This window comes from Phoenix dactylifera, chromosome 15, assembly GCF_051530095.1.
Source record: "Phoenix dactylifera cultivar Ajwa chromosome 15, Ajwa_hap1_PhDact_Kaust_v1.1, whole genome shotgun sequence".
In the NCBI taxonomy this organism is placed as follows: Eukaryota; Viridiplantae; Streptophyta; class Magnoliopsida; order Arecales; family Arecaceae; genus Phoenix; species Phoenix dactylifera.
Window position 1 is genome coordinate 22,530,903 of NC_143204.1, and position 23,259 is coordinate 22,554,161.

Sequence of the window (23,259 nt, forward strand, 5' to 3'; positions counted from 1 at the left end):
ATTATACATCGGATCACCCAACGGCCGGTACTCAGGTCTCTTCTCCTTATCTCGCTCACAGTCCCCATTCTCCTGGCCATTTCGTCGAACAGATAAGGCGCTCGGGATCGCCTCTCTATCAGATATGTTGCGATCGGTGGCGGGTCGTCGTCTACTCGCCCACCTCGTTTCCCTTGGCCGCTCCTCCGAGGATCCGGCATTTCGCCGCCTCTCAACCCCGGCCTCTCCCCAGCCGGATCAGCCTCATACCTCCTCCGAACAGCCGCAAGGAGAACCCCCAAATCCAACACCAGGGGCGTCGGCGTCGTCGAGAGCCACGGGAGAGGATGGCGGGACCCACCCGCGGAGGGCCGGCCCTGGACCACGAGCAAGAGGGGACTATGAGGAGGAGCAGGCCCGGGTTCTCCGCGCGGCCCTTCCTCATGTCGTATGTCTCCGATCCGCCCATCTTCAGCTATACCTAGCGTTGTTTTATCTTTGTGCTGTGTTTTCTTCGGTTGTTTATGTGATTGGATTGTGTTATTTCTGGGAGATTTTGTGGACAGGTGAGGTTTGGATGGAGCGAATCCGCGATGATTGCTGGCGCAAGGGATGTGGGCATCTCCCCTTCCATTGTCGGTTCTTTTCCTCGTAAAGAGGCGGCTCTTGTTGAGGTGAAAAGAACTTCGTTCTTTCTTTGATTTTAGCTCGTTATTAGCTTACTTTAACTCTTTTTGTCATGAATTTATTAATAGTATAATAAATGCGAGTTTTGCTTCTGGAAATGTAACGCGCAACTATGAAGCAATTAGATTTGGTTGATTGGAACTGAAGTGTGGAAGCATGCGTTTGTTGCAAAGATCTAATTGGCGTTGCGTTTATATGATGCCAAGTTGTGAAGAATTGGCAGAACATTTTAAAATGTATTTAGATGATGTTTTATGCTATGAGGCCATCTTCAGCTCAGCAGCAACTAGGATATTGTGGTGTTGAATGACATGGGTTTATCAAACTAAAAGTCATACATCTTTTGCTTGTGGAACGCTCATTTTTGTTAAATATAATCCATGCTTTTACTGGGTTGTCCTTAGTTTACCTATTAAACAATGAATCTTGCTCACCAAAAACTTCCATTATATGCTTAGAAGTACTTTTGGAAGTTGCAGGGTCCAAGGAGACATTTTTTCTTTTGTTATAATCTTGCTTAAAACTACTATTTAGTGGTTGGGAGAAAAATTTCTAAGTACAAATATTTAAATGAACAATGAAAGCAAGTCTTATAGTTGTCGATGGAGGGAGAAAATGGTGAACATGGATTTTAGCGACATTCAAGTTATTCTCTCTCTTTTTCTGGCTCATCTGCAAATGTTTTTTTTTTCTCTCTTTTTTTCCCCACTGGGCATGGCGCGTGGGGGGGGGGGGGGGGGGGGGGGGTCTCATAAGGCTATATTTTGTTATTGATGTCTAAGTTTTTAGTAGAATCTCATAGAAATGCAATTTTTAATTTTGCTTACTTAGCTGTCTTGTCCAAAAGAACATTTCGTCAGGACCTTTATAATAAAACTTTGTGGACGTTGGTGTTTTTGGTGGATTAGATTAGTGAAGGAATGTCGCTCATCTGTTTATTAAGTATATCTTTTTAACAAATTTCTAGAGTGGTGTCATCAAATTCAGCACCGTATTCCTAGCAGATGAGCAGTCATGCTGACAATGCTACATTAATGATTTCTTACGAGCATCCTTGGTGGGCATGCATGGAACTTGTGTGTCTAGCAATGCAGATCATATATCTTCTCACGATCAACTTTTCAAGGCAGTTGTTTCTGATGCTATTTTCTTTGACAGTTGTTGGAAAAGGTGTTAAGGAAGAAGAAAATAATCTAAATAGTTTCAGTTTGCTTCATCAGATAGTATGGTTAATTACCAAGAAGAAGGTTTATGGGTTTTAAGGAAAAGACATTGCAAGGGGATGTGCTGACGTAGTTGAGGGTATCGTTATTGCTTTTATGTGAAATGTTAAGAATTGTGGGGATTTAGCCTTTAGTTATAAGGAGTTTTTCAAGGTTTAGAGGTATGAAGCCTCACAATTGTTTTAACTTGTGAAGCTGAATTAAGCAGCATTCTCTAGGATGAAGCCCTGGATACCTACCTGCTGTGGAAACATTGCTGCTTGATTAATAGTTATAGATGCTAAAATATATTTTGGATATAAAGTTACAGGAGAGGACTAAACCAGCTTTAAAAACAAAAAAAGAGTTTGTAGGATGAAAATTGAACAAGAGATTTGTGTAGATGCCCCTAAATCCAATACTTGTTTTGTGAAAGTATGGAGGAAGATGGTCTTAAATCTGCAATGATGGAATGGAGGTGCCTGCAGTGGACCAATTTCCGGGATTCTGGCTTTACGATAGACAGAAGCTGGAATCAGATATGATGTTTGCAATGGGATTAAAATTGAAGGGAGTCAAGTGTTGAGGCGCTTCTGAAGTTTTGCTTGACTGGCTCATGGAAATAAGATGAGAAATGGACATGCAAAGCAGTAAAAAAACATGCTACACAACCATATCATATGAACAGAGTTTCATGTAGACAAACATAAATAAGCTGCATGACATTATGATGCATAATGGGGATGCCAATATTTGGGTAGGGTCATGACAACTGTGAAGTACTTGTTAGAAACATGCTCAATTGCTCATACATGGAACACTTGAGAGGGACAAAGTGAGGTACACCAGTTGAAATGGTTTGATTATGTGTAATGAGAATCAGCAAACTCCCTGGTAAGGAGGGATTGGTTGTATTTGAAGGACTGCACTGTATTGGTTAAAAAAACTTCAAATTGATTGCTATGTAAGTACATTTGGATAACAAGACTTACAAAAAATTGATGCAAGTGAATGGTGTAAACGCCAATGATGTTGTCTTCAGATTTGCAATTGCATTGGTAAGATCCCCTTATCGATAGTTTGCTAACTAAAGACAATTCAAAATCGCTCCTTTTTTCTAGTACCTATTTATTAAGCACATTTATATAAGTTTCACCTCTAGTGTGCATTAATTTCTGAATAATTTGATTCATTGTCCTGTCTTACAGGCTACTTTCACTTTAACTAGCTATTGTACCTGAGATCCAAGAGTCTGAACTCAGGTTCTGTTTGGATGCCTACAATCTGATATATCCCTCAGCAAGCAAACTAAATTTAAGCGGGGACTTGTATTGTCTGCACAATGTGGTGCAATTTTTGCATCATTTGACATATTTTTACTAGTTTTGCCCCCTCCCTGAAGGCTGAAACACAAGCATGAATACGTTTGGGGTGTGTTTGAGAAGATAAAGAGCATGAGGCATTGGCTCTATAAATAGATTACTATATAATGACACATGCATGTTGTCAAGAGAATCATTTGATTATGGAGGCCTTTTAGTTTATTGTTTTTGTATCATTCTTGGTTAATGGTGCAGACAGTATGTTTTTTTTGGGGGGGGGGGGTCACCAATGTGTTCTGTGCGATGGGAGAATATTCATGATGTAACTTAAAGACATGTTTATCAACTATCTTAAGCATGTCCTCGTACGCTTTTTATATGATGGTTCATTTTTGTTTTGGTCTGATGTCTCTCTCTCTCTCTCTTTTTTTTTTTTTTTGCTATCCATGCAGTTTTTCATGGATGACTGCCTTCAGAGACTTATCGATAGAATTGATTCTGGAGAGGAGTTGAAGAATTCAATACTTAGTGACCGCCTTTCAAAGCTTATCCGCATCCGGTTGGAGATGCAAGCACCTTATATATCAAAATGGCCTCAAGCACTGAGCATCCAGGTATAAGTTTTTGCATTTATCTGTGGGGTTACAGCTGTATCAAATGTAAAGATTGATTTTAAAGCTACTTATATTGCTGTTTGACAGGCACAACCCATGAACCTCCCGACAAGTTTTAAGCAGCGGGCATTACTGGTTGATGAGATTTGGCATGCTGTTGGGCACACGGGCTCTGATATTGACTGGTATGTGAAGCGAACAGTACTTGGAGGTATATACTCGACATCTGAGGTGTATATGGTGACTGATCATTCCCCAGGTTTGTCCTTTCTTTAACTTGTTTGATTTGTCCCTTTTCTGCTCTGAGCTTTACTTTGTGCATAACTTTTATGTACTTAATTGACATCTATGAACAATTTCATAAAATGCTCTTTTTTTTTGTGACACCAGCACCCATAAAGCATTAGCTAGTGTGCTTCATAGCTACTCATTTGCCAGATAAATGAAATATGGTTCTGTTTTTTTATGGTACATATATGAAATATGGTTCTGTTAACAGTTATTAACTTTTTGGTAGCCACTAGTTTCCCTGTTCATGTTGTTTATCTTGCTTTGAGTGGCTTACTCCATTTATCTTTGGAGCCCTTAGTGATGTTTTAAAAAAAAACAATAAACTTCAAAGTTCTGTTCATCTTTGGCCCTCACATGGATGCCATCTGTACCGGCATGGCTGTTGTGATAGATTTTCGTGATACATGGAAGTTCCTGGACCATCGGATTAAAGATGCTTTTGATCTTCAGAAGACTGTGCAGGAGGTATCATTCATCATTCCAACGTTACTATGTGCTATTTTCTCCTATTTGCACTGTATTTTCTTGCATCCAAAGACTGGCTATGGTATTTGCTAATGCTATGAAACAACGCTTTCTTAGGCTGCTTATTTAGCTGAGGCAGTTGCAGCGGGCATGGGAAACTCGGTGCAGGGAGTCGTGAGGAGGGTGTTTCAGGGTTGAAAGGTCCCAAAGCATGTATTGTAAATCTCCATGAGGAATGCTTTTGGTGTTTCATTGCTCAGTCTGTCTTCTTTATCAAGATGTTGATATAACTCAGCTTTTGGTAAATAAAGAATTTTCGACTTCTGAGATCCCGAAAATTTGCAAATTTTCATGCGATGCATTTATAAGTAGTTTCTGAAAGTAGGCAAAACAACGGTAAGCATGAACGGTAGTCGTCTGCTGATACACTTGCAGAATTTGGATGCAGCAAGTTTGATATTCTTGTTAATAACACCACCTGAATGGTTTCTGAGACCTGAAAAAGCACTATTAAGATACAAATTAATCGTTGTTTTGCTCCACCGGATGAGGGTGCCAGAATGGAAGAAATGCTATTGATGCAGCGCAGACACATGGAAAGGCATCTAAACGGATGTCTACTACAGCTGCTGGCAAAGATGAAATGGGGCTATGCCCAAATGGCTATCCTTAATTTTGGAAAAACTTTTCATTAAGGTATGCCATACCGACCCGAACTAGGCGGTTCGAGGCATACCATACTGGTTCTATACTAGTATCTGATATGGGTGGTATACCGACATTCGATGTGCCAAAAAAATTTGTGCTATAGCATATCGATATTGTGCTAATATGATACTGGTACAAGGTCCGGTATCTTGATGGCGAATATAGGATTGTGTGATATTTCTTATCCAACACGAGAATTGGATTTGGGTTCTTATTTTTTACGGTCCTTCGGACCGGTGTTTTAATTGCTTGATTCGTCCGGATAATAAAAGTGGTACGACTCCACATTTTTTTTAAAATAAACCCCAGTCGGAAATGCCATCAGGTTAAATTAGGCTAGATTTGGGCTAGATCCAAATCTAACTTATGTTGCAGCCTGACGACTGCCCCATCCATTTGGCCAGGAAGAGTGCGAAGACATCATCAACTACAAGATGTCCTAGCTTATTGGAGAAATTGTTATCCCGCAATACATCAATGTAACCAATTTCCCCTGTAGGGCAAGCTTGTAAGCAGGACCAGTGAATCCCCCCTAGTGTCATGATCCAAGAAAAAAATAATTGGGGATCTCCTGATCTCCTGCAATAGAGGTACGTAGTGGAGCAAACACCTTCTTAAATATGTACCCCACAAGTGCCAGCAAATGCTTGGAAAAAGTGAGAAAGATGCAGTAAAATTCAGCCATTGAATGAATTGGGCTTGCTTGCAGGTAATGACAGCCCGATATGGTCCGACGTGGTGAGGTAGCTCAAGAGAGCCGAATGTGCTCCCCTATTTGGCAAGGGATTGCAGGTATGTGCCTATGGCTATGTCTAACTTTAGGTAGCTGATCGGTAATGGGCGGAGTGTAGATGTGGTCGAGTATCCTTGGATGGACTCACTCTTGGTGAGGCTCTGGCTAACTATGGTCAACGTATCGAGACCGTGGATGGACTTCGAGTCTGCGATCTTCTTCGCTCGGCTGGGGAGGGGGGGTGGGATATCACCCGGATTGATCAGCAGTTTGGGGACTATCTTGCAGTGAGGATCCGGTCGATTCTGATCCCAGAGTTTGCCAGCCCGGACGTTATGGTGTGGAGTACGTCCTGCAGAGCCAGAGTCAAAGTGGGTGATGTCTATTGCTTACTCCAGAGTGAGCAGCGGCCGGGGCTGGATTGTGCTTGGATTTGGAGGTTTGGTCTCCATCCGAGGGTGATCTTATTCCTCTAGAAGGTGGCCTGAGGCCGGCTCCCAATGAAAGTGGTGTTGAGTGGGAGAGGACTGGGCATTCACCCCTAGTGCTTTGAGTGCCAGGTGGATGAAATTGTGGACCACGTCCTGTTCCAGTGCGAGCATGCTAGGAGAGTTTGGAGGCTAGCTGCGATCCCGCTAGATGTTTGGGGTCACTCACAGTCTCAGCAGACGGCTATTGGGGTGACTTATACTGCTTATCAGATCTGGCTAGCTAGGAAGTCTTGGACCTTTGGCAAGAGCTGTCCTTCCTCGGGGTTTGTTGTGGAGTGGGCTCGAGGTTAGGCGGCAGACATTAGTCAGGCATATATGTTGGATGGACTTTTGATAGCTCGAGGCACCTGAGGCTCTATTTCTGCTCGTATGGTGTCTCGGATGGTGTTCTTTACCTGGGAGCCCCCACCTCCGAGTTTTCTCAAGGTCAATTTCGATGGATACATGCTGGATAGTGGCAGGAGGAGAGGTACTGGCTTTATTATCGGAGGCCCGAATTTCAAGGTGATTGTGGCTGGTGGCTACCAGATCTTTGATACCTTGATCCCGAAGTTTGAGCTGATGGCGGCGTGGGCCGGCCTTGGTTATGCTCGACGTGTGTTGCAGGCTAGGGCGATACTACTTGAGGGGGATTCGGCTACGGTCATTGGATGGGTTCAGCGGATTGTTGGCGATGCGAACGAGTGCTACCCCTTTGATCCGAGACATTCGAGCCATGGTCTGCGGTGGGGTAGCATTCCAGGCTAAACATGTCTACAGAGAGGCCAACGTGGCCTCGTACATGGTCGCAGACTGGGTGGCCTCGTGGCCAACCACTTCGGAGATACCCTTTGGGTTGGAAAGAGTGAGCTGCACAGTATACCCCAGGATATGCTATATTTTGACCTTTTTGGATGTATCCATACTAGAATTGTATGAATCATCCAATTTAGCAAAAATAATAAAAAAAAAGAAGTTTGCCGGTAGGCTAGAAGATTTGGGAGGTTACATTAATTTTGGGTTGGAAAGTTGCTTCCTAAAATAGTGTTTACCCTTGTAAAGGGTTGATCAAAATAACACGATATCTATTGATGAGATATAAACCTGCGAGATCCCTTTGGCCATCATGCTAGCGGCCAAGTTCAAGCATGGCACCTTATCCTTTATCCTGGATGAAGGAAGCAACAATGTACGGAGTGATGCTTTAGATTTATTTGGTTTCATCGACGCGAACCAATCTACACGACTTGTTATCATGACGCATGGGCTCCATCATTTTAATTCAAACTTTGTTTTTATTTGTGAGAAAAGAAAGGGAGGAACCCGTCAAAGCTTTATTTCATCAAGAATCATTTGCATTTGATAGCCCACATAGAAGGTATCCAAGAGCATCAAAGAAGAATATGCGTTTCTCCTCCTATAAATCCAATCAGGAAGAGGGAGAAGTTGGCAGGAAAAACAACAACGAAGACGTTGCACTAAAAACCAATATCCTATTGTTGTGGGAACGGGCATCCCTCGGAGCATAAACTCCACTCCATAGTAATTATAGGACTATAAACTACTGAGGAGGGTCCATTTCAAAGGATATCCATAGTAGCATAAACCCGGATCCTGTCCACATATTACTCAACCTTGAAAGAGACGCAATTAAATCGCCTTATATTTTTCTAACCAACTTCTCCCCTCCTTTTCTCTAGAGAGCAATGAACAAATCCACGACCTCATGACTTCAGGAATCCTTGAACAGTAGATCAGAAGATTCCTTGGAATCATCCCATCTTGCCCACCGGCTTTGCCTTATAAAATAAAGACGTTTAAGGCAAAGAAAGGTCTTTGGAGACCGAACTTTTACGGAATATGCTTATGCGCTGAGGAATGGGCTAACATTTCAGTCTCCTTCCAAAGACTCGTTGCCTTCAGTTATTTCCCCAACTTCCTCTCTCGTCGTTTTAAATAACGGGCATCACGGTTGCAACGGCTACTGTACAATTTTCAGGAATATCCCACGGATATCTAAATATCAGCTGCTTTTATTTGTCCCATTATTTCAACTTTTTTGTTTACTATTCATATTACTAAAAAAAAAAAAAAAAAAAGAAATCTAGTGTTAAGCTCTACTATTCATGCATCAATAGCCTACTTCTAGTAGTTACACTACTTAAAAAACAATTTCTGTGTTCTTTCCATGGGTGCATGGTAGAACCAATCAAAAGTTGCAGCAAGTTATACATATCATATGAAAGTAAATATTTCATTAAAAAACAAGGAGAGTACGCCACCCTTGCTGCTTTTTACATCGATTTAATCAACACTAATTATTTCGAGTACATCTATCTATCTATATAAATTATAGGCTTTGATTTGTCAAACAAAGCCATCACTTCATTATTATTTATTAATTTCAGTTTTTTTATTAGAATACTATTTTCAATTTTATCAGCTAGTATGAGGCATAAAAACAGTAACTACTTAACTACATGCTATAATATGGGCTAGGTCAATTGGTAACAAGATCGTGGCATGGTGCAGCAATTCTGCCATCCCATATGGCATGCTATAACTGCATGGATAGTATTCGGTGGAATAACTTTGGGCCTTATCTCACCTTCCTTTTGCCACCATCAAAAAATAAAGAGAAGAAGAAGAAGGAAAGAAAGAAAGAAACTCCAGTCAAAAGCAGCCTTAAAGCCGGGATCCGTTATAGTTAATGGGACAACGGCAATAATCAAAACTTCGCTGTCCGTCACCCTTGCACACACTCTCTCTCCCTGGCCAACACGCTTGGCATATGCTCTCAAATATTCCCCTCCTTACCTCACCCAAAACCTCACTCCTCCCTATATGGCTCCGCCTCCCCCCTCCTCTTCCTCTTATAATAAACAAGGCCGCAAGCAATATAGTCATCCTCATGTAAGATAGGAGAGAAGAGCTTCAGAGGAGAAAAAAGAGTGATGAAGTTTGGGAAGAGGCTAAAACAGCAGATAGAGGAGACCCTCCCAGAGTGGAGGGACAAGTTTCTCTCCTACAAGGATCTCAAGAAGCTGGTCCGCCTCATCTCCAGCACCAACCCATCTACCGAGGCCGAGACGGCGTTCACAGATCTTCTCGATGCCGAGATCGATAAGTTCAACGCCTTTTTCGTCGAGCAGGAGGAGGAATTCATCATCCGCCAAAGGGTGGGGCATGCGGTTTCACTTCTATCTTAGATGCTAGACGGAAATTTTATGTTTTGTTGTTGGTTGTATCGAATCAGGAGCTGCAGGAGAGGATTAAAAGAGTGATCGAGACGTTCGGACCCGGCGGGAGCCAGCCGTCGGAGACGGAGTATGCGGCGGAGATGGGGAGGATAAGGAAGGACATCGTTAATTTCCATGGCGAAATGGTCCTACTGGAGAACTACAGCAGTATAAATTACACAGGTCCTTAATTCTCTTCTACTCCCTGGCATTATAGGATATCTCATTTCCATCAATAATTTGCTTGTGATAGTGTGAGGACCCATGCAAACATGTGTTTAGTCTCATATTGGTTATTCTCTATTCGCTAGATAGATATTGGTTACTCATACAGAATCAAAAAAACCAAATAATATATTTTGGCTAGCTATTTTTAGCATGGAATTAGGTTGTTATAAATGGTATCATAACGGAGCCAATCCATAACCCATATGGATTAAGGAATACCGCAGCATGGGCTCATTGAGGCTAACCACGAGCCGATCGTGAGCTTGGAAATCTTTGTGGGCGTATGTTTAGTCCCACATTGGTTATTTGCTGGGTAGATCTTGGATATTTATAAAGGATGAAAAAATCCAAAAATACTTTTTGGCTAACTATTTTGGATTAGGTCCTGGATTGTTACAGATAGAGTCGGAGCCTCCATTTTGCTGCTCTTTGCCTTCTTAACCAAGTGAAGAGACTAATGCACAATTTGAATTGAAGTGTCGCAAATTTTCTGACCTCTACTCAATTCAATCTCTACGAGTGCAAACATCTGGCATCTTTAGATTAACTAATTGTTAATAAATACTGAATTAGAATTCATTCGCAAGGAAGCCCAGCGTAAGAGTTTTTCTTCTTGAAAGAATTGCGTCGTCCAAAATCTCTGAAGGGAAGGTGAGGAGGTTTGAAGATTTTAGTGTTGCAGGGCTGGCGAAGATACTGAAGAAATATGACAAGCGGACAGGAGGGCTGCTGAGATTGCCATTCATCGAGAAGGTTTTGAAGCAGCCCTTCTTCACGACCGACCTCGTCTCCAAACTGGTCAAGGAATGCGAGAACACGATGGATGCCGTGTTCCCGGTGGTAGCTCGAGAGCAAGCTGAGCGAGGCGAGAGGGAGGCATTGATGGCAGCAGAGCAGAGCATCTTCAGGAACACGGTAGCTGCGCTTGCGACCATGGAAGAACTGAGGAAGGGAAGCTCCACCTATGGTCACTTCTCGCTGCCTCCTTTGACTTTGCCTGATGCTGATCTCTTGCAGCCTTTCCAGCTTCCCTCTCCCATTCCCATACAATAATAGTTACAGAAAAGAGTATCCTCTTTGATGATATCCGTGTGAGATGAACTTTTATTTAATATGCTTTCATTTTTATTCCTGCTAGGATGAAGTGATTGTAAGAACTCAAACACAGTGAGTGCAAGGAGGGAACTTAGCATTATATAAGAAAGGGGCATGCAGTTTACATTTGCTTGCTTGTTTTGTACGGACACTATAACTGTCGTGTGAAAAAAAGGAATAGATGGCAATAAGCAAATGGTTTGATATGACTTAATACTTTGGAAGTGCCTGATTTAGATAAAATTTTTGAGATAATATGTATTAACTTGGCTGGACCATGATTAATACCGAGAATTGTTTATCTACAGGGCTTATTGTGGTAACTATGTTAGTTATGAATGATATATTTTAAGATGAGATCATGATCAATAGTGCAGATTTTGGTTTGAAGAGTTCATCAAGGAATTTTGCACCAAGTTATTTACTGCATTTTTTCTTGTCTAAGGAACGATGAATAAAGCTTCATCGCCATGGCTGCCACCTTGTGTTCCTTCATGAATCTGTGTCGCGTATTCAGTCAATGTTTGCCCGTGAGGGCTTAAACAAACTCGCATGAAGGTTAAGTGTTGCATCTCAAAGTCATAAAATCAGCGATACCGATTGCGCACAGTGTTCATTATATGCAATTTTGATTGGATAGTATGATATTTATTCTTGAGAATTGAATCCTAGGATCCGATACACATGCTTTTATATTAATTGATGTGTATGGGCTTTTGTCTGAGAGGCAAAAGTTAGTAACCTTGTATTGTAATTTATTCATTAAAAAATAAAGATAAATTGGAAAGACAAGCCGAAGTTGAACTCCTTGTTCTTCATATTTCCTTGTTGCGGCCAACGTGAGTCGACCCCGTTGGTTATGAGCTTCTGTCTTTCTGACATGGGAGTTTTATGAAGCCTTGTTGCTCCATGCAACTTGGTTCGTGCCCTATGAAACTCTGACTCACACTCAATGTGGAGTTCCAAAATAATCAATTTCTGCAGAAGCTAGGTATGAACGTTCGTTGAACCAAGTTATTGCCCATGTAATGGCAGCCTCCCCTTAACTCTCTCCCGGTTCCAATGAGTGCAGTCCAATTAATTTTGTATGCACAACTAACTCCTATAGACATGATACAGAGTTTGAGCCTCAACAGAGTGAGTTTACTGAAATGAAATTCAAGAAAGATGAATTTACTGAAAAAGGTTCTTGTAAAACCCTAAACGATGGAGTGCTCAGCAGCTGCCTTTCCAGGCTAGTGAGGCAGGGATGAGATCCAATCATCCTGAATTCCTCAGCTTAGAACCGTTTAGGTTTAACAGTTAATGATTCCTTTATAAGCTCTCCACGAGCCAACTAAAAATTCATTTCTTGAGATGCGAGCACGTATGAACATTGATTTAGTTCTTAAGTCACAATAATGATATGCAACACAAGGGAATTTCTAGACGAATTAACTAATTGAGTGGGTTCTACTGGGATAGTATTGTTGAATCTGAAAACCTGAAAGCACATAAAGTAGGATTGCCGTCAACATTTTCTTCCAAGAAATTTAACAATCACTTTTCAATATCAGCATGATCAAGATCCATTTTTTCAGTAATATTTCCTTCTGTTTTCCAGCTCTAGACAAAGCACAAATACACAGATCTGCTTACATGATAATATTTTTCCCGACTCGTACCTCTTGAAAATTCTATAGGCAATTGTTGCAGACAATCTAAGATGCGGAGGCTTAAAGAATTAATTGGAAGACCACGTAACTTTAGATTTTTCAAAATTTTCATATACGGCTCCTACACATACGAGCAAATCAATTAAAATAACAAATCCTCAGCTGCTGGTATGCATCACTCATAAGTTCACAACATAAAGCTTTCCACCTAATAATGGTTCATATGATAAAATATTATAGAAAAAGAACGAAACAAAGTCATGTAGTTGGCCACTGTCTGAAGAATGAATGGATTCCATCAAACACTCCAGATGCAGGAAGATGGTCATCCTAGCTTTCGATGTCAATATGTTTGCTGATTTTAGATTTTAGCTGTATGAGGCTCCCACAATGCAAACAGATGTCCTAATCTGAAAAATAAGGAGGAAAAAACACCCACAGCAGCACAATTTAGACAATCGCTTTCACTGATCAAAAACTCAAGCCTGTCAATCATCTAAAGAACTATGCTGCATCAACTCCATTGAAAAGCTTCTAGATTCGTAGTATTAATGCCAATGTTTTACTTGATGGTGCTTCCGGTGACTTGTTAAACCAACGTCAGATGGTGTTGACAATTTTTTCATCTGCTGTCCTGAGCTTCTTGAGATCGATCCTAATTCCAAGTGTTCCTGTCATTAACAGAACTGATAACAAGTAACTAATTGTTGCAAAATTTTAGGAGAAAATAACTCGGAAATAAAACATGTAAAAAAAAGAGTTGGGCATGATTATGAGAAAAAACATATTAATATGAGTTTAAAAAATGAAAGAAATTTTACCGGAGCGTGCTGATATCAAAGTATTTGTTCATTTGCATTCATGAAGTTGATCTTCGCTTCACCACAAGATCATCAGCAGAGTAATAATCTGCAATGAGCCGATACACGTAAGATGGATTATGCCCTCCCCTGTAAAAATAAGGGACAAAAAGTCAGGAATGTCAACCTTATGAACCACAACACCTTAATAAAATTTAGGATGTTTTATGTTAACAAATGAAATAAAAAGGAAATGTAGTCACCAGCAGTTATTATTTTAACCAAAAAAAACCTATCCTACTTCCTTTGATTTTAGTTGAAAATATTTAAAAATATCAACTCAAACTGCCTGTAAACAGTATGACAATAATCAATTCCTTTAATAGAAATAAATAGGATGGAATAGATGACAATGAGGAGCGCAAAATAAGGTGAGATGCAAACAACAGCCAAAGAGAGGTCCTTACAGAAGGACTTTATAATAAAAATGATTCTACTTGGAGAAAAAGAAAAAGAAAGGGACAAACTCAAGGATCCATATAGTGCAACACAAAACCTTCTTCAATGATGGAAATATCTGAGATCTCAGAAAAAAGACAATATATCTGATAGGAATTTCAAACCATGCCAAGACACCTTGTTGTCCGGTTACAGAAAACAAGGCAGAACAGGTGGTGCTAGGAATTGTAAAAATTATAATGGCCAAGAATTTCTGATTTAGGCATTTAGAAGAGGTATGATCCTAACAACTAGTTTCTTGAAGGTAATTTGTCCCTTAGCAGTAGTCCATAGTGGTGCCAAGGCTGGCCCAAGCCCTAGGCAATCGAGGCGGTCGCCTAAGGCCTCCCGGGAGACTGGGATCGCCGAAGCCGAAGTCGGAACTCGGAACACGCTACTGCCTACGAGGCTACGAGCAACTCCAGCATAGCTGCCTGCTGCCTACAATCCAGCCTCCAGGCGTCGCCAACGGACAACAGAGTTACGGCTTAGGGGACAAGACGTCTTCTCCATCCTGCCGTCCATAGCCCATAGGACCATACCGTGTCTTCTCCATCCGCCATAGTCGTCTAGAAGACGGAGGACTAGAGCGGCCAATCCATCTAAAGTTCTAACTTCTAAACTCTTCTTCTTCGGTCTTTCCTTCCTCCGGACCTCTTTAGTTCTTCCATCCTTCCGAAGAAGATCAAACATAAACCACCAAAGCCCTCTCCACATTATTCCTAAAGATTGTTTACTACATTGCAGTTAAGGTCAATTGACAAAAAGACTAACAAAAGAAACATCTACTCACCAGCCATCGCTTGGCTCTACCATCCCATTCCCATACTTCCCCACTATTTGGGTAAACAGCTGCTGCTTTCTTTGTTCTTCCATCTTTCGCCCGTTCGTTGTCCTTGGGTTCTCACTTCTCACTTCTCGCTTCTCACTCTCCCCCGTCGGCCGCCGTCGGCACTCAGCCGAAGAGAGTGACGAGGGATCAGGATTCAGGGAGGCGACATGATGGCGTCTCTTCTCGGCCCTCTGCGGCTCCGCCCTCTCCAACCTCCAGGTGAGCAGCATGAGCTTCCGCCTTCCATGGTTGTCTATTTCTCCCTGAATTTCTAAGTATTTGGTGTGTTTGGATGATAGCCTGATTAGGTTTTTGAGAATTGGGGTTGGAGTATAGAAAAGCTGGTCTCGTGCCTCTTGGAATTAAATTACCGATCCTTCCAGACTGTTCGGGCATTTTCTTGCAAGATTCCACTTTTTATTTCGTGCAGTGGTATGTATGGATGATGAACTGATTGGATTCATCATGTGACTAGAGTCTAGAAACGTGATTCTCAAATTAATTTAAACTTGTTTTAGATTCTTTTTCGTATTTCATCTATTTGGGATGAGGCCCTTTTAGCTATTACTAGCTTCTGGTTTTTATGTTCTGGAACGGTGTGCTTGTTTGGATCGTAGTTTGAGTGGGTTTGCGAAGCGGGTCAGGCACGGTTTGAAGAAAGAAAGAGTAGAAAGTTGGAATCTTTGTAATTAAATGAGCAGAATTTTGAATTTAATATAGGCATGATTTTTTGCATATTTTATTGTCTATTGCTTTGGGTATAACTTTATGCTTATTCTTAAAATTTGACAGTAGCTTTTCATGTCTAGGGTCCCCATTAAAATTGACAGTAGCTCCGACACCACTTCTCGCTGTCGAGTTCGGCGCCACTTGTCAGGACTTAAGTTCGTCATTGAGTCCAGCACCGCTTCTCTTGACATTTCGGATTTTATCATTTTCAACTCTCTTATATTTTGATTTGTTTGTAGTGATTGTCTTAATTGTTTTGTTTCATTAATTTATTTTTAAAGTATTTTACACTTATTAAATTTTTTTATTATTTTTTTAGAAAAAATGCCTCTCTTAGTGAGTTCGCCTTAGGCCCCTAAATGCATTGGGCCGCCCCTGAGTGGTGCTATAACAAAAGCACAGATCACAAAAAATTATACTTAAGCATAAGATAATATTAATAGAAATCTGAGCTAAGAGAATAGCCTTTTCACGACGTGTTTAAAAGTGACCTAGGTTTCTTAATAACCCAAGCAATGAATCTCAAAATGGACATTCAAAATCTTTCCTAATACACAAAATTAAATCAAACCGTCACTGTCCAAAATTAATTCTTAATGACTTTAAAGTAGGACTTTGCACAACAATCATGCTAAAATAGGACTCTAAAACCAGAAATAAACATTACCTAAATAAAATATTCGAAAGTACAATGCAATCAGAAGTAGACTAATTTATGCCATGATTAAGTGATAGAAATTCAACCAAAATCATAACACTCTGTGCAATGATTTGTTCGAATCTGCCATGATAGGATAGAATATACATCTGTGGAGCAGAGATCAAAGACCTAAAAATATGGATTAGAGTTGGGTCCACAATATCGTACAGAGGTTTAAGCTTGACATGACTCACGAGTGAATGGGGAAAATAACTCATATAACCAATCCTAAATGGATATTTCTCGTTTGTTAGGTAACTATACACATGATAACAGTGGTCACTAGCTATAAATTAGTTTATCTGTCATGTAATTATAGTCATTATAACCTCTTATCCTTTGGGAGGATGTACCCTTCATTCTCTTAATGAATTTGGGCTGTGGCTCATTTCCTCTCAAAAAAAAAAGAAAAAAAAAATACTTGTTATAATAGTAACCTTGCCTCGTTGTATGAAACCAGTACATTTAAGGGAATTTAATGACACCTCAATGATATGCTATTTTGGTATTGACATTTGATAGAGTTGTGCATACAGGATAAAAGATGCTCTGGCAATTTATAGAACAAGTTAACATGCTCTACAGTTCCCGTTTACAAAAAATTACAAAGTTGAGAAGAAAGGGGGTCAAATTTCCTATTTTTCTCCATCAGCATGCAAGAATAGAAAAAAGAAAAAAGAAAGGGAAAATAACTTACGTATCGGTAATGAAAAGGCTGACAAGCTTTGGAGGCACATAGTCAAATGCTGGATTAACAACATGAAGAAGAGGTGACCCGCCATGACTACCAAAATCCATACAATCTGAAAACTCCCCAAAATCCAACAAATCAGATGGAGATTTGAGATCATTCAGCAGAACCTCTGGATTATGTGGGTATAAGGGACACAACTGCCATGAAGACAATGGACAAACAAATAACATAAGGATGTAACTCTGGCACCACGTATCTGATGTGATGGATAAGCATAGATGTCACGATGATAACTTTCCAGGAAAAAGGCAAAAATTAAAACAGTTCCAGCAAGAAGGAAAAAAAGAAACGATGATCTAATCATATAACATATGTAATTTTATTTGGTAATTATATAAATATGAAATTGAACATATGTAATTGAAGTGAATGAATTAGTCACAAAATTGTAGCTCTGATTTACTTTCATCAGGAAAATTTCTCTTAAATTCAAGAAGTTTTCTGAAGTCCACTCAAAACTTCAAGAAAGAGTAGTAAGATGTGCTCTGTGAGGTTCATGTTGTATGGTGTAATCTACTTCCTACGGACTTGAGATTTCAAGAATTTCAAGTGTGGTTGTTCTCTTTTAATAAGAGTGTCTGCCCGAGGATGTATGAAAGGACTTCTCAAAGTGCATTTACTACATGAAATACTTTAGAGTAAAATTTATCGAACTGTTTCCATATTTTTCTTTCCTTTTTTTCTTGTAAAATCAATGTCTGCAGTACTTAACTTAAGTTACCACTCACAATTTATCAACCAGATATCAATATAATATAACACCAGACACTGGCTTATTTTTTTAATGTAACAGAAAGTTCATGTGAATAATAATAAAAGCGGCTGCAGTAGAAATGACACCAACTCTAGCAGTAGTATAGTCTGATCAGAAAAGGGACAAAGAAACCTATTACAGAGGATACCTACTACATTATATTCCACCTTTGATGACTTACTATAAAGTACTATACATGAACTCAATATAAAATTTTTGACCAGCAACGTATAATGTTGAAATGTTTTGATATAGCAAAACACATTGCAAATGCTGTCCAAAGCAGGTGCAATCACTGATCCAGAACAATCACTACATTGCATAAAGTACCAAATAAAGATAACTAACCTTGTGACTACCAGCAACCACAACAAATGGGACAGCATGCCTTTGAGCAGCAAGTGCAACCATATTAATGCCTACTGGTGCAATAACTCCACCATTTGCCATGATTGCATGAGCTCCGACTATCACCTATATAATGAAGTATTAGAGTTATGTAAGAAAATAAATGAGTTTCCCACTAACAAGAAAAGGGTTGTCCAATCTACCATGTTCACTCGGGAAATCATGGCAAAAACCGCAGAATCAGTTATAACAGTGGTTTGTATGCCTTTTCCAACCAGCTCTTTTGCAAGAACATGCCCCTGATACCTGATTGGCAACCATGATATCAATGGAGCCATAACAGAATATTTCAGGAAAAAATCATAATGATTCACAAACTAAACTGCTCAAGGCAATTGACTTGCTGTCTAAAATCATATAGGAAAGACGTTCCCTTGTGTATTAAAATAGAATGATCAAGGTGTGGTGTACAAACCTTGGAGCACCCTCAGCAACAAATACCCGAAAAGATCGATTTTTCTCTTTTGCCGCACAAAGGAATTCCTTGACTGTTCTTGAACGGCCAAAAGTTAAAATGACCTCACTGACAGGAAGAAAAAAAATCATGGTCACACAAATTAACTCAAGCACCAATATTCTGGGGCAATATGGGGGCATCTGGACATATAACAGCTGTTGAAAAAATTTCAATCACTAAAAAATAAGTATATAAGAATACAAGTGTAAGACAAAGGCAGGGTAGCATCAACCAGTCCGGTAAACCGAGGCCAACTTGAGAAAACACAATGCGAATGTAACAAGAACAATGCACAATAACATACTTAAAAATAATCACCGTTTTAGATTTTACCGCCAAACTTCAAGTTCCATAGGTTTTAAAAAAACTATCATTTTTCTTCATAACATGCATCAAAAAATATTCATTATATATTTTCAATAACTCACTTCATGTAGTTATTATATTTCAAGTGTGTTGAAGAAGGTCCATGATGTCTAATGAACTAAATTATTTATTTCAAAACAATGTCACAACAAAAAATCTAATAGATGGTAAAATGTTGTTGTTAGTGACTTTATTATCACACTAGATGACTTGAACTTTGCACATTTAACAAAATGCGGTCCCTAATAAATTAGTGTTTGAAATCTTCCAACCACACACAAATCAAATTCAAAGTATAAAGTTGTTTGGTCAGTGCATCACTAAAATGACAACAAAATGATGAACTCATTTTTTTACCAAATTAATTTAATTTAATTTTCAGGGACTGCTTGTGACTGCAAAACTTCAAACCATGGTGAAGCTAAAACATGGACCTCAATATTCTTCAATGTATTCACTGCTATTGAAAGGAGTAAGAACTGAAGGTTTAGTATTCGTGAGACATCTCAGTCTTTGTTGTGAATAGTAGAATACTAGAATGTTTGCACAATAATTCTGTTAATCTTCAGAATTCCTACTGATTTATATAAAATATACATGCTTACATATCACAGTAATGGAGATATGGATGCAGGGCAATGTCCCCATTCTGTTATGCCACACACACAGAGACATAGATATATATGTATGTATGTATGTACATATGACAAGGAATAAAACTCACTATATTTTAATATAAATTACCAATACTTAAGCATGTGACAACATATACCAAAACAATAAACAAAATGTCCATCGCAATAATAAAACCTAATCACTGAAAAAGGTATACTTGTAAATTCATGATTTACCACCAGAGAGGGGGGAAACACACACACACAGAGAGAGAGAGAGAGAGGGATGATACTTTTGGTGAATATGCTCCACTGCTTGTTCAGAAACTTGTTCATGGCAGGTATCAATGTCTTGAATCAGTTCATTGATAGCCTCAATGACATCATGCTTTAGCTTCCGGCTCCTCAAGTTCTTATCTGCTGCTGTGGGAGAAATAGATCATACAGAATTCAAAATCTTAAGTATGTTCATATTTTTATAACCTTATACAGCTAACTTCTTGACAACCAAAACCTCATGCACAGAGGTGACTGGTTAACATTTAAGAAAACAAGTCTATTGAAGGAAAATAAATTCAAAGGTAACAAATTAGAGCCTGAAAAATAGATTAGAGAGATACATTTGCTTTTTCCTTCAGAATCACCCCCTGAAGAAGGAGGCTGAGGAGTAACAGCAGACCTAGGTATGTCTTCAAGAAGGGTTTGCAAAGAAGGGGCACGAAGGGTGCTTCTGGCAGCAGCAGCAAGAGCTGCAGCAGATAATGCTGGGTGATCCACATGTTGACCCTCATCATCATCATCACTACCAGCAGATAGGCCCAGTCCCTCAATTGCAGTTGCAGTTGAAGAAAGATCTTCCTCTCTGATGATATGCAAAACACGCCTCACAATGTTCCCCACAGCAAGCTCTATGAAACCCATTCAAATGCAAGTGCATCATTATTCCTCGGAAAGCTTTAGATAATGATTGTCTATCAGTTTAAGTAAAGACACAACTATAGAAGATTACACAAACTATTTCATATAAGGGAATGGGTGGGAGCCTGCCAATTAGTCCCACAACATATTTTCTAGGAGTGTGAAGGAAGCATGGTAAATTGCATAGTGGGCTTTGTTGACACCCAAACCATGGCACTGTAATCACACAACATATCTACATAGTGATTTCAGATCATGCCTCTTATGTTTTTGATTATCAGATTTTTTGATTGTCAGATATGAAATACAAATTGTGTATTTCAAGTGGATCATTCAAATTATGAAATTCTTTCCCTTCACAAATGGGTTCTTCAGTGCATGAATGATAGCATAGGTTATTCTAACAAAAAAGTTGTTTTAAGGAGAAGGCTCATGACTAGAAAACATTAACTAAAAGGAGACAAAGGCGGTTCTCTATGTCACGAGACTCCAATGTTGAGCACATATTCTTGACCTCCAAACTAAGTCAATTGATCTTTGTGTTTGTCATCTTTTCTCCCCTCAATATAAATTTCATATAAATATGAGTTACTTTCCCACTTCGACCTATATTCTTCAGTTTTTTTTATTGAGAAAAAGAATTCTCAACGTGACTCACTCAAGCTGTTATGTATGAAAGTCTGAAGTTCAATAATTAGGAATTAGTACTAATGAAGAAATAGAAGAGAATACGAAGACATGAGAAGGCATGTAGGTTCCACCCCAAAATAACTTACAAAAAAAAACCCTAAAAATGTCATCTTATAATAATCAACATTTTTGAACCCAAAAAATGATGTAAAAGATATATGCTGCAAAATTTCTAATCCTAAAAAGGATCCTCAAGGCTTCAGCCAAAAAAAAGAAAAGGACTCAGAATCGATCTAAAGCGACACAATGTTTAAAATACAGACTTTCCTATATATGACCTTGACTACTTAGGTTGTCAATGACCAATCTAGAAATGTTTAAAATCCTCAAAAACACATAATCAAGCCCAAAATCTTATAAGATAAACAAAAAAACTAAAACTGCTGACTCCATTCAGCCTGTGGTTTAATAGACATAATCTCAAGTGGTACCATTGACTATTTGCAGATGTGATAAAGATTTATTTTTATATTTTCATATCAATCTATTTCCTTATAGGCTTCACATTTTGAGGACCAACCTCCTTCAACTAAGACAAATGACAGCTGACTAAGCTCATATTCTCAAAGTCCAAAAGCTAAACACTAGAAGCATCCCTCAACCCATCCACTTCCTAGATGCCAACACCACATAGTGTGTCTTTTCATCTCAAGAAAAAGCTAATTTTCCCCTTCCAATTTCTTGTCTATTCCTTTTTTTTAGGATACAAATACATCATCCTTATGACTGTTCATATCATCATTTATATATCACCTGCAATAACTTAGTTAAAGAATAATTTCTAATGCCAATAGAATATTGCAATAATGTATTGCACTAAATGGTTAGCATATTAAATGGAAGTTGATTCCATTAGAACAGAATATTTTGCGACTTAACTCTTATACCTTACAAGTTAGCAACCAAACCTTGTGATTGCCAGGATTTTTTCAGGGAACATTGACAAAAATAACGAAAATATCGTAAACAATCAACTGCTTTCAACTATCTGTGTTGGATTAAAAGAAAAACAAGCAAGTTCCTTAATTTATAGCGGGAGGTACAATTGGTCAGATTTTGATAAAGCGGAAAAAATATCTAAGCAAGGAAGCTCGTCCCAGTTCGAGAGACCCACCGACAGGGTTTGCGGCGATAAGTTGCTCGCCGACCGCCTTAACGGCATCGATCAGCGCCCCCGCCTGGTTCGTATGTGGCATCCTCTGTTGCGAGATCACCGACCGGAGCAGCTCCGCCGTATGCCGCGCGCTCGCGTGCGACCCCTCGATCTTCCTGCGTCACAAACAACACCAGATCAAATAAATGCAAATAGGAAAGTCCACGGAGTAGAATTAGGAGTCGGAGAGGGGGAGATTACCGTCTCTTGAGCTTGAGAACGAAATCATTAACGAGGGCCTGGACGTCCGGCATGGCTCCGGGAATCGCTCACCGAGTATCTCGAAGATCGATAGCTGAGAGGGTTTGATGGCAAACTGATCGATAGAAGATCGAGAACTCCAAAACCTAGCTAGGGTTTTGAGAATTCTGATCGTTTTTTGGAGAAACGGAGAAGAGAGGAAAGAGAGGGGGACAGTAGAGCCAAGAAGGGCCGGGCCAAGGGTCTACAAAGTATAATGGCACACCCTTGCGATTGATGTAGTGCAACTATCGTTACATACTTACACGGAAAGTATATCTGGAATTTGACCCCCCCCCAACAAAAAAAAAAAAGTATATCTGGAAACGGATCATACCGATTAAACCAGGCTCCGCTAACCCAAATCTGCTGATGAGATCCGATTTGAAAAGATGGAGGGCCGAAATACCAGGCATGAACATGTATAGAAATAGAAACGGCAGAACTTCATGAACATATCTCTATGGAGTTCTCGTTATGAAATTGGTGGAAGTAGGTAATTGGTTTGGGGGGCATCGACCATATCAACCTCTCTTATGCACCGTTTCAATCTCTAAATGGAAGTAGCGTTAAAATAAGTTGATTTAAATCTTATAAAAAATTAAAATAATTGGGATCACCGTGAAGTGGATGGGAAAATTTTACTATAGATTTGCTT

General features: G+C 39.6%; 3 protein-coding genes across 7 annotated transcripts; 2 read left to right on the forward strand and 1 right to left on the reverse strand.

Moving 5' to 3' along the window:
* Positions 1-4,889, forward strand: LOC103716314 (ubiquinone biosynthesis COQ9-like protein). Its single transcript, XM_008804265.5, has 6 exons — positions 1-427; positions 546-653; positions 3,643-3,804; positions 3,892-4,063; positions 4,487-4,560; positions 4,678-4,889. Exons 1-6 carry the CDS (start codon positions 125-127, stop codon positions 4,756-4,758), a joined length of 900 nt encoding a protein of 299 aa, XP_008802487.4. The 5' UTR covers positions 1-124; the 3' UTR covers positions 4,759-4,889.
* Positions 4,890-9,284: 4,395 nt separating this feature from the next.
* SPX3 (SPX domain protein 3) lies at positions 9,285-11,247 on the forward strand. The gene is made up of 3 exons (XM_008804264.6): positions 9,285-9,650; positions 9,728-9,893; positions 10,621-11,247. The coding sequence occupies exons 1-3, from the start codon at positions 9,426-9,428 to the stop codon at positions 10,989-10,991; spliced, it is 762 nt and encodes a 253-aa protein (XP_008802486.4). The 5' UTR covers positions 9,285-9,425; the 3' UTR covers positions 10,992-11,247.
* A 1,511-nt stretch (positions 11,248-12,758) lies between these two features.
* On the reverse strand, positions 12,759-22,903 carry LOC103716312 (uncharacterized). Of its 5 annotated transcripts, none has more exons than XM_008804260.6 (10): positions 22,563-22,903; positions 22,323-22,477; positions 20,221-20,508; positions 19,894-20,023; positions 18,579-18,686; positions 18,307-18,409; positions 18,104-18,229; positions 16,945-17,138; positions 13,510-13,638; positions 12,759-13,359 (listed from the first exon to the last, which is right to left on the reverse strand). In XM_008804260.6, the coding sequence occupies exons 1-9, from the start codon at positions 22,613-22,615 to the stop codon at positions 13,548-13,550; spliced, it is 1,248 nt and encodes a 415-aa protein (XP_008802482.1). In that variant the 5' UTR covers positions 22,616-22,903; the 3' UTR covers positions 12,759-13,359; positions 13,510-13,547. The 5 variants fall into 5 exon arrangements, with proteins under 5 accessions (XP_008802482.1, XP_008802485.1, XP_038990279.1 ...); XM_008804263.6 differs by having other exon boundaries at positions 19,894-20,020; positions 22,563-22,835; XM_088711898.2 differs by having other exon boundaries at positions 12,890-13,374; positions 19,894-20,020; positions 22,563-22,878.
* Between the last annotated feature and the right edge of the window lie 356 nt (positions 22,904-23,259).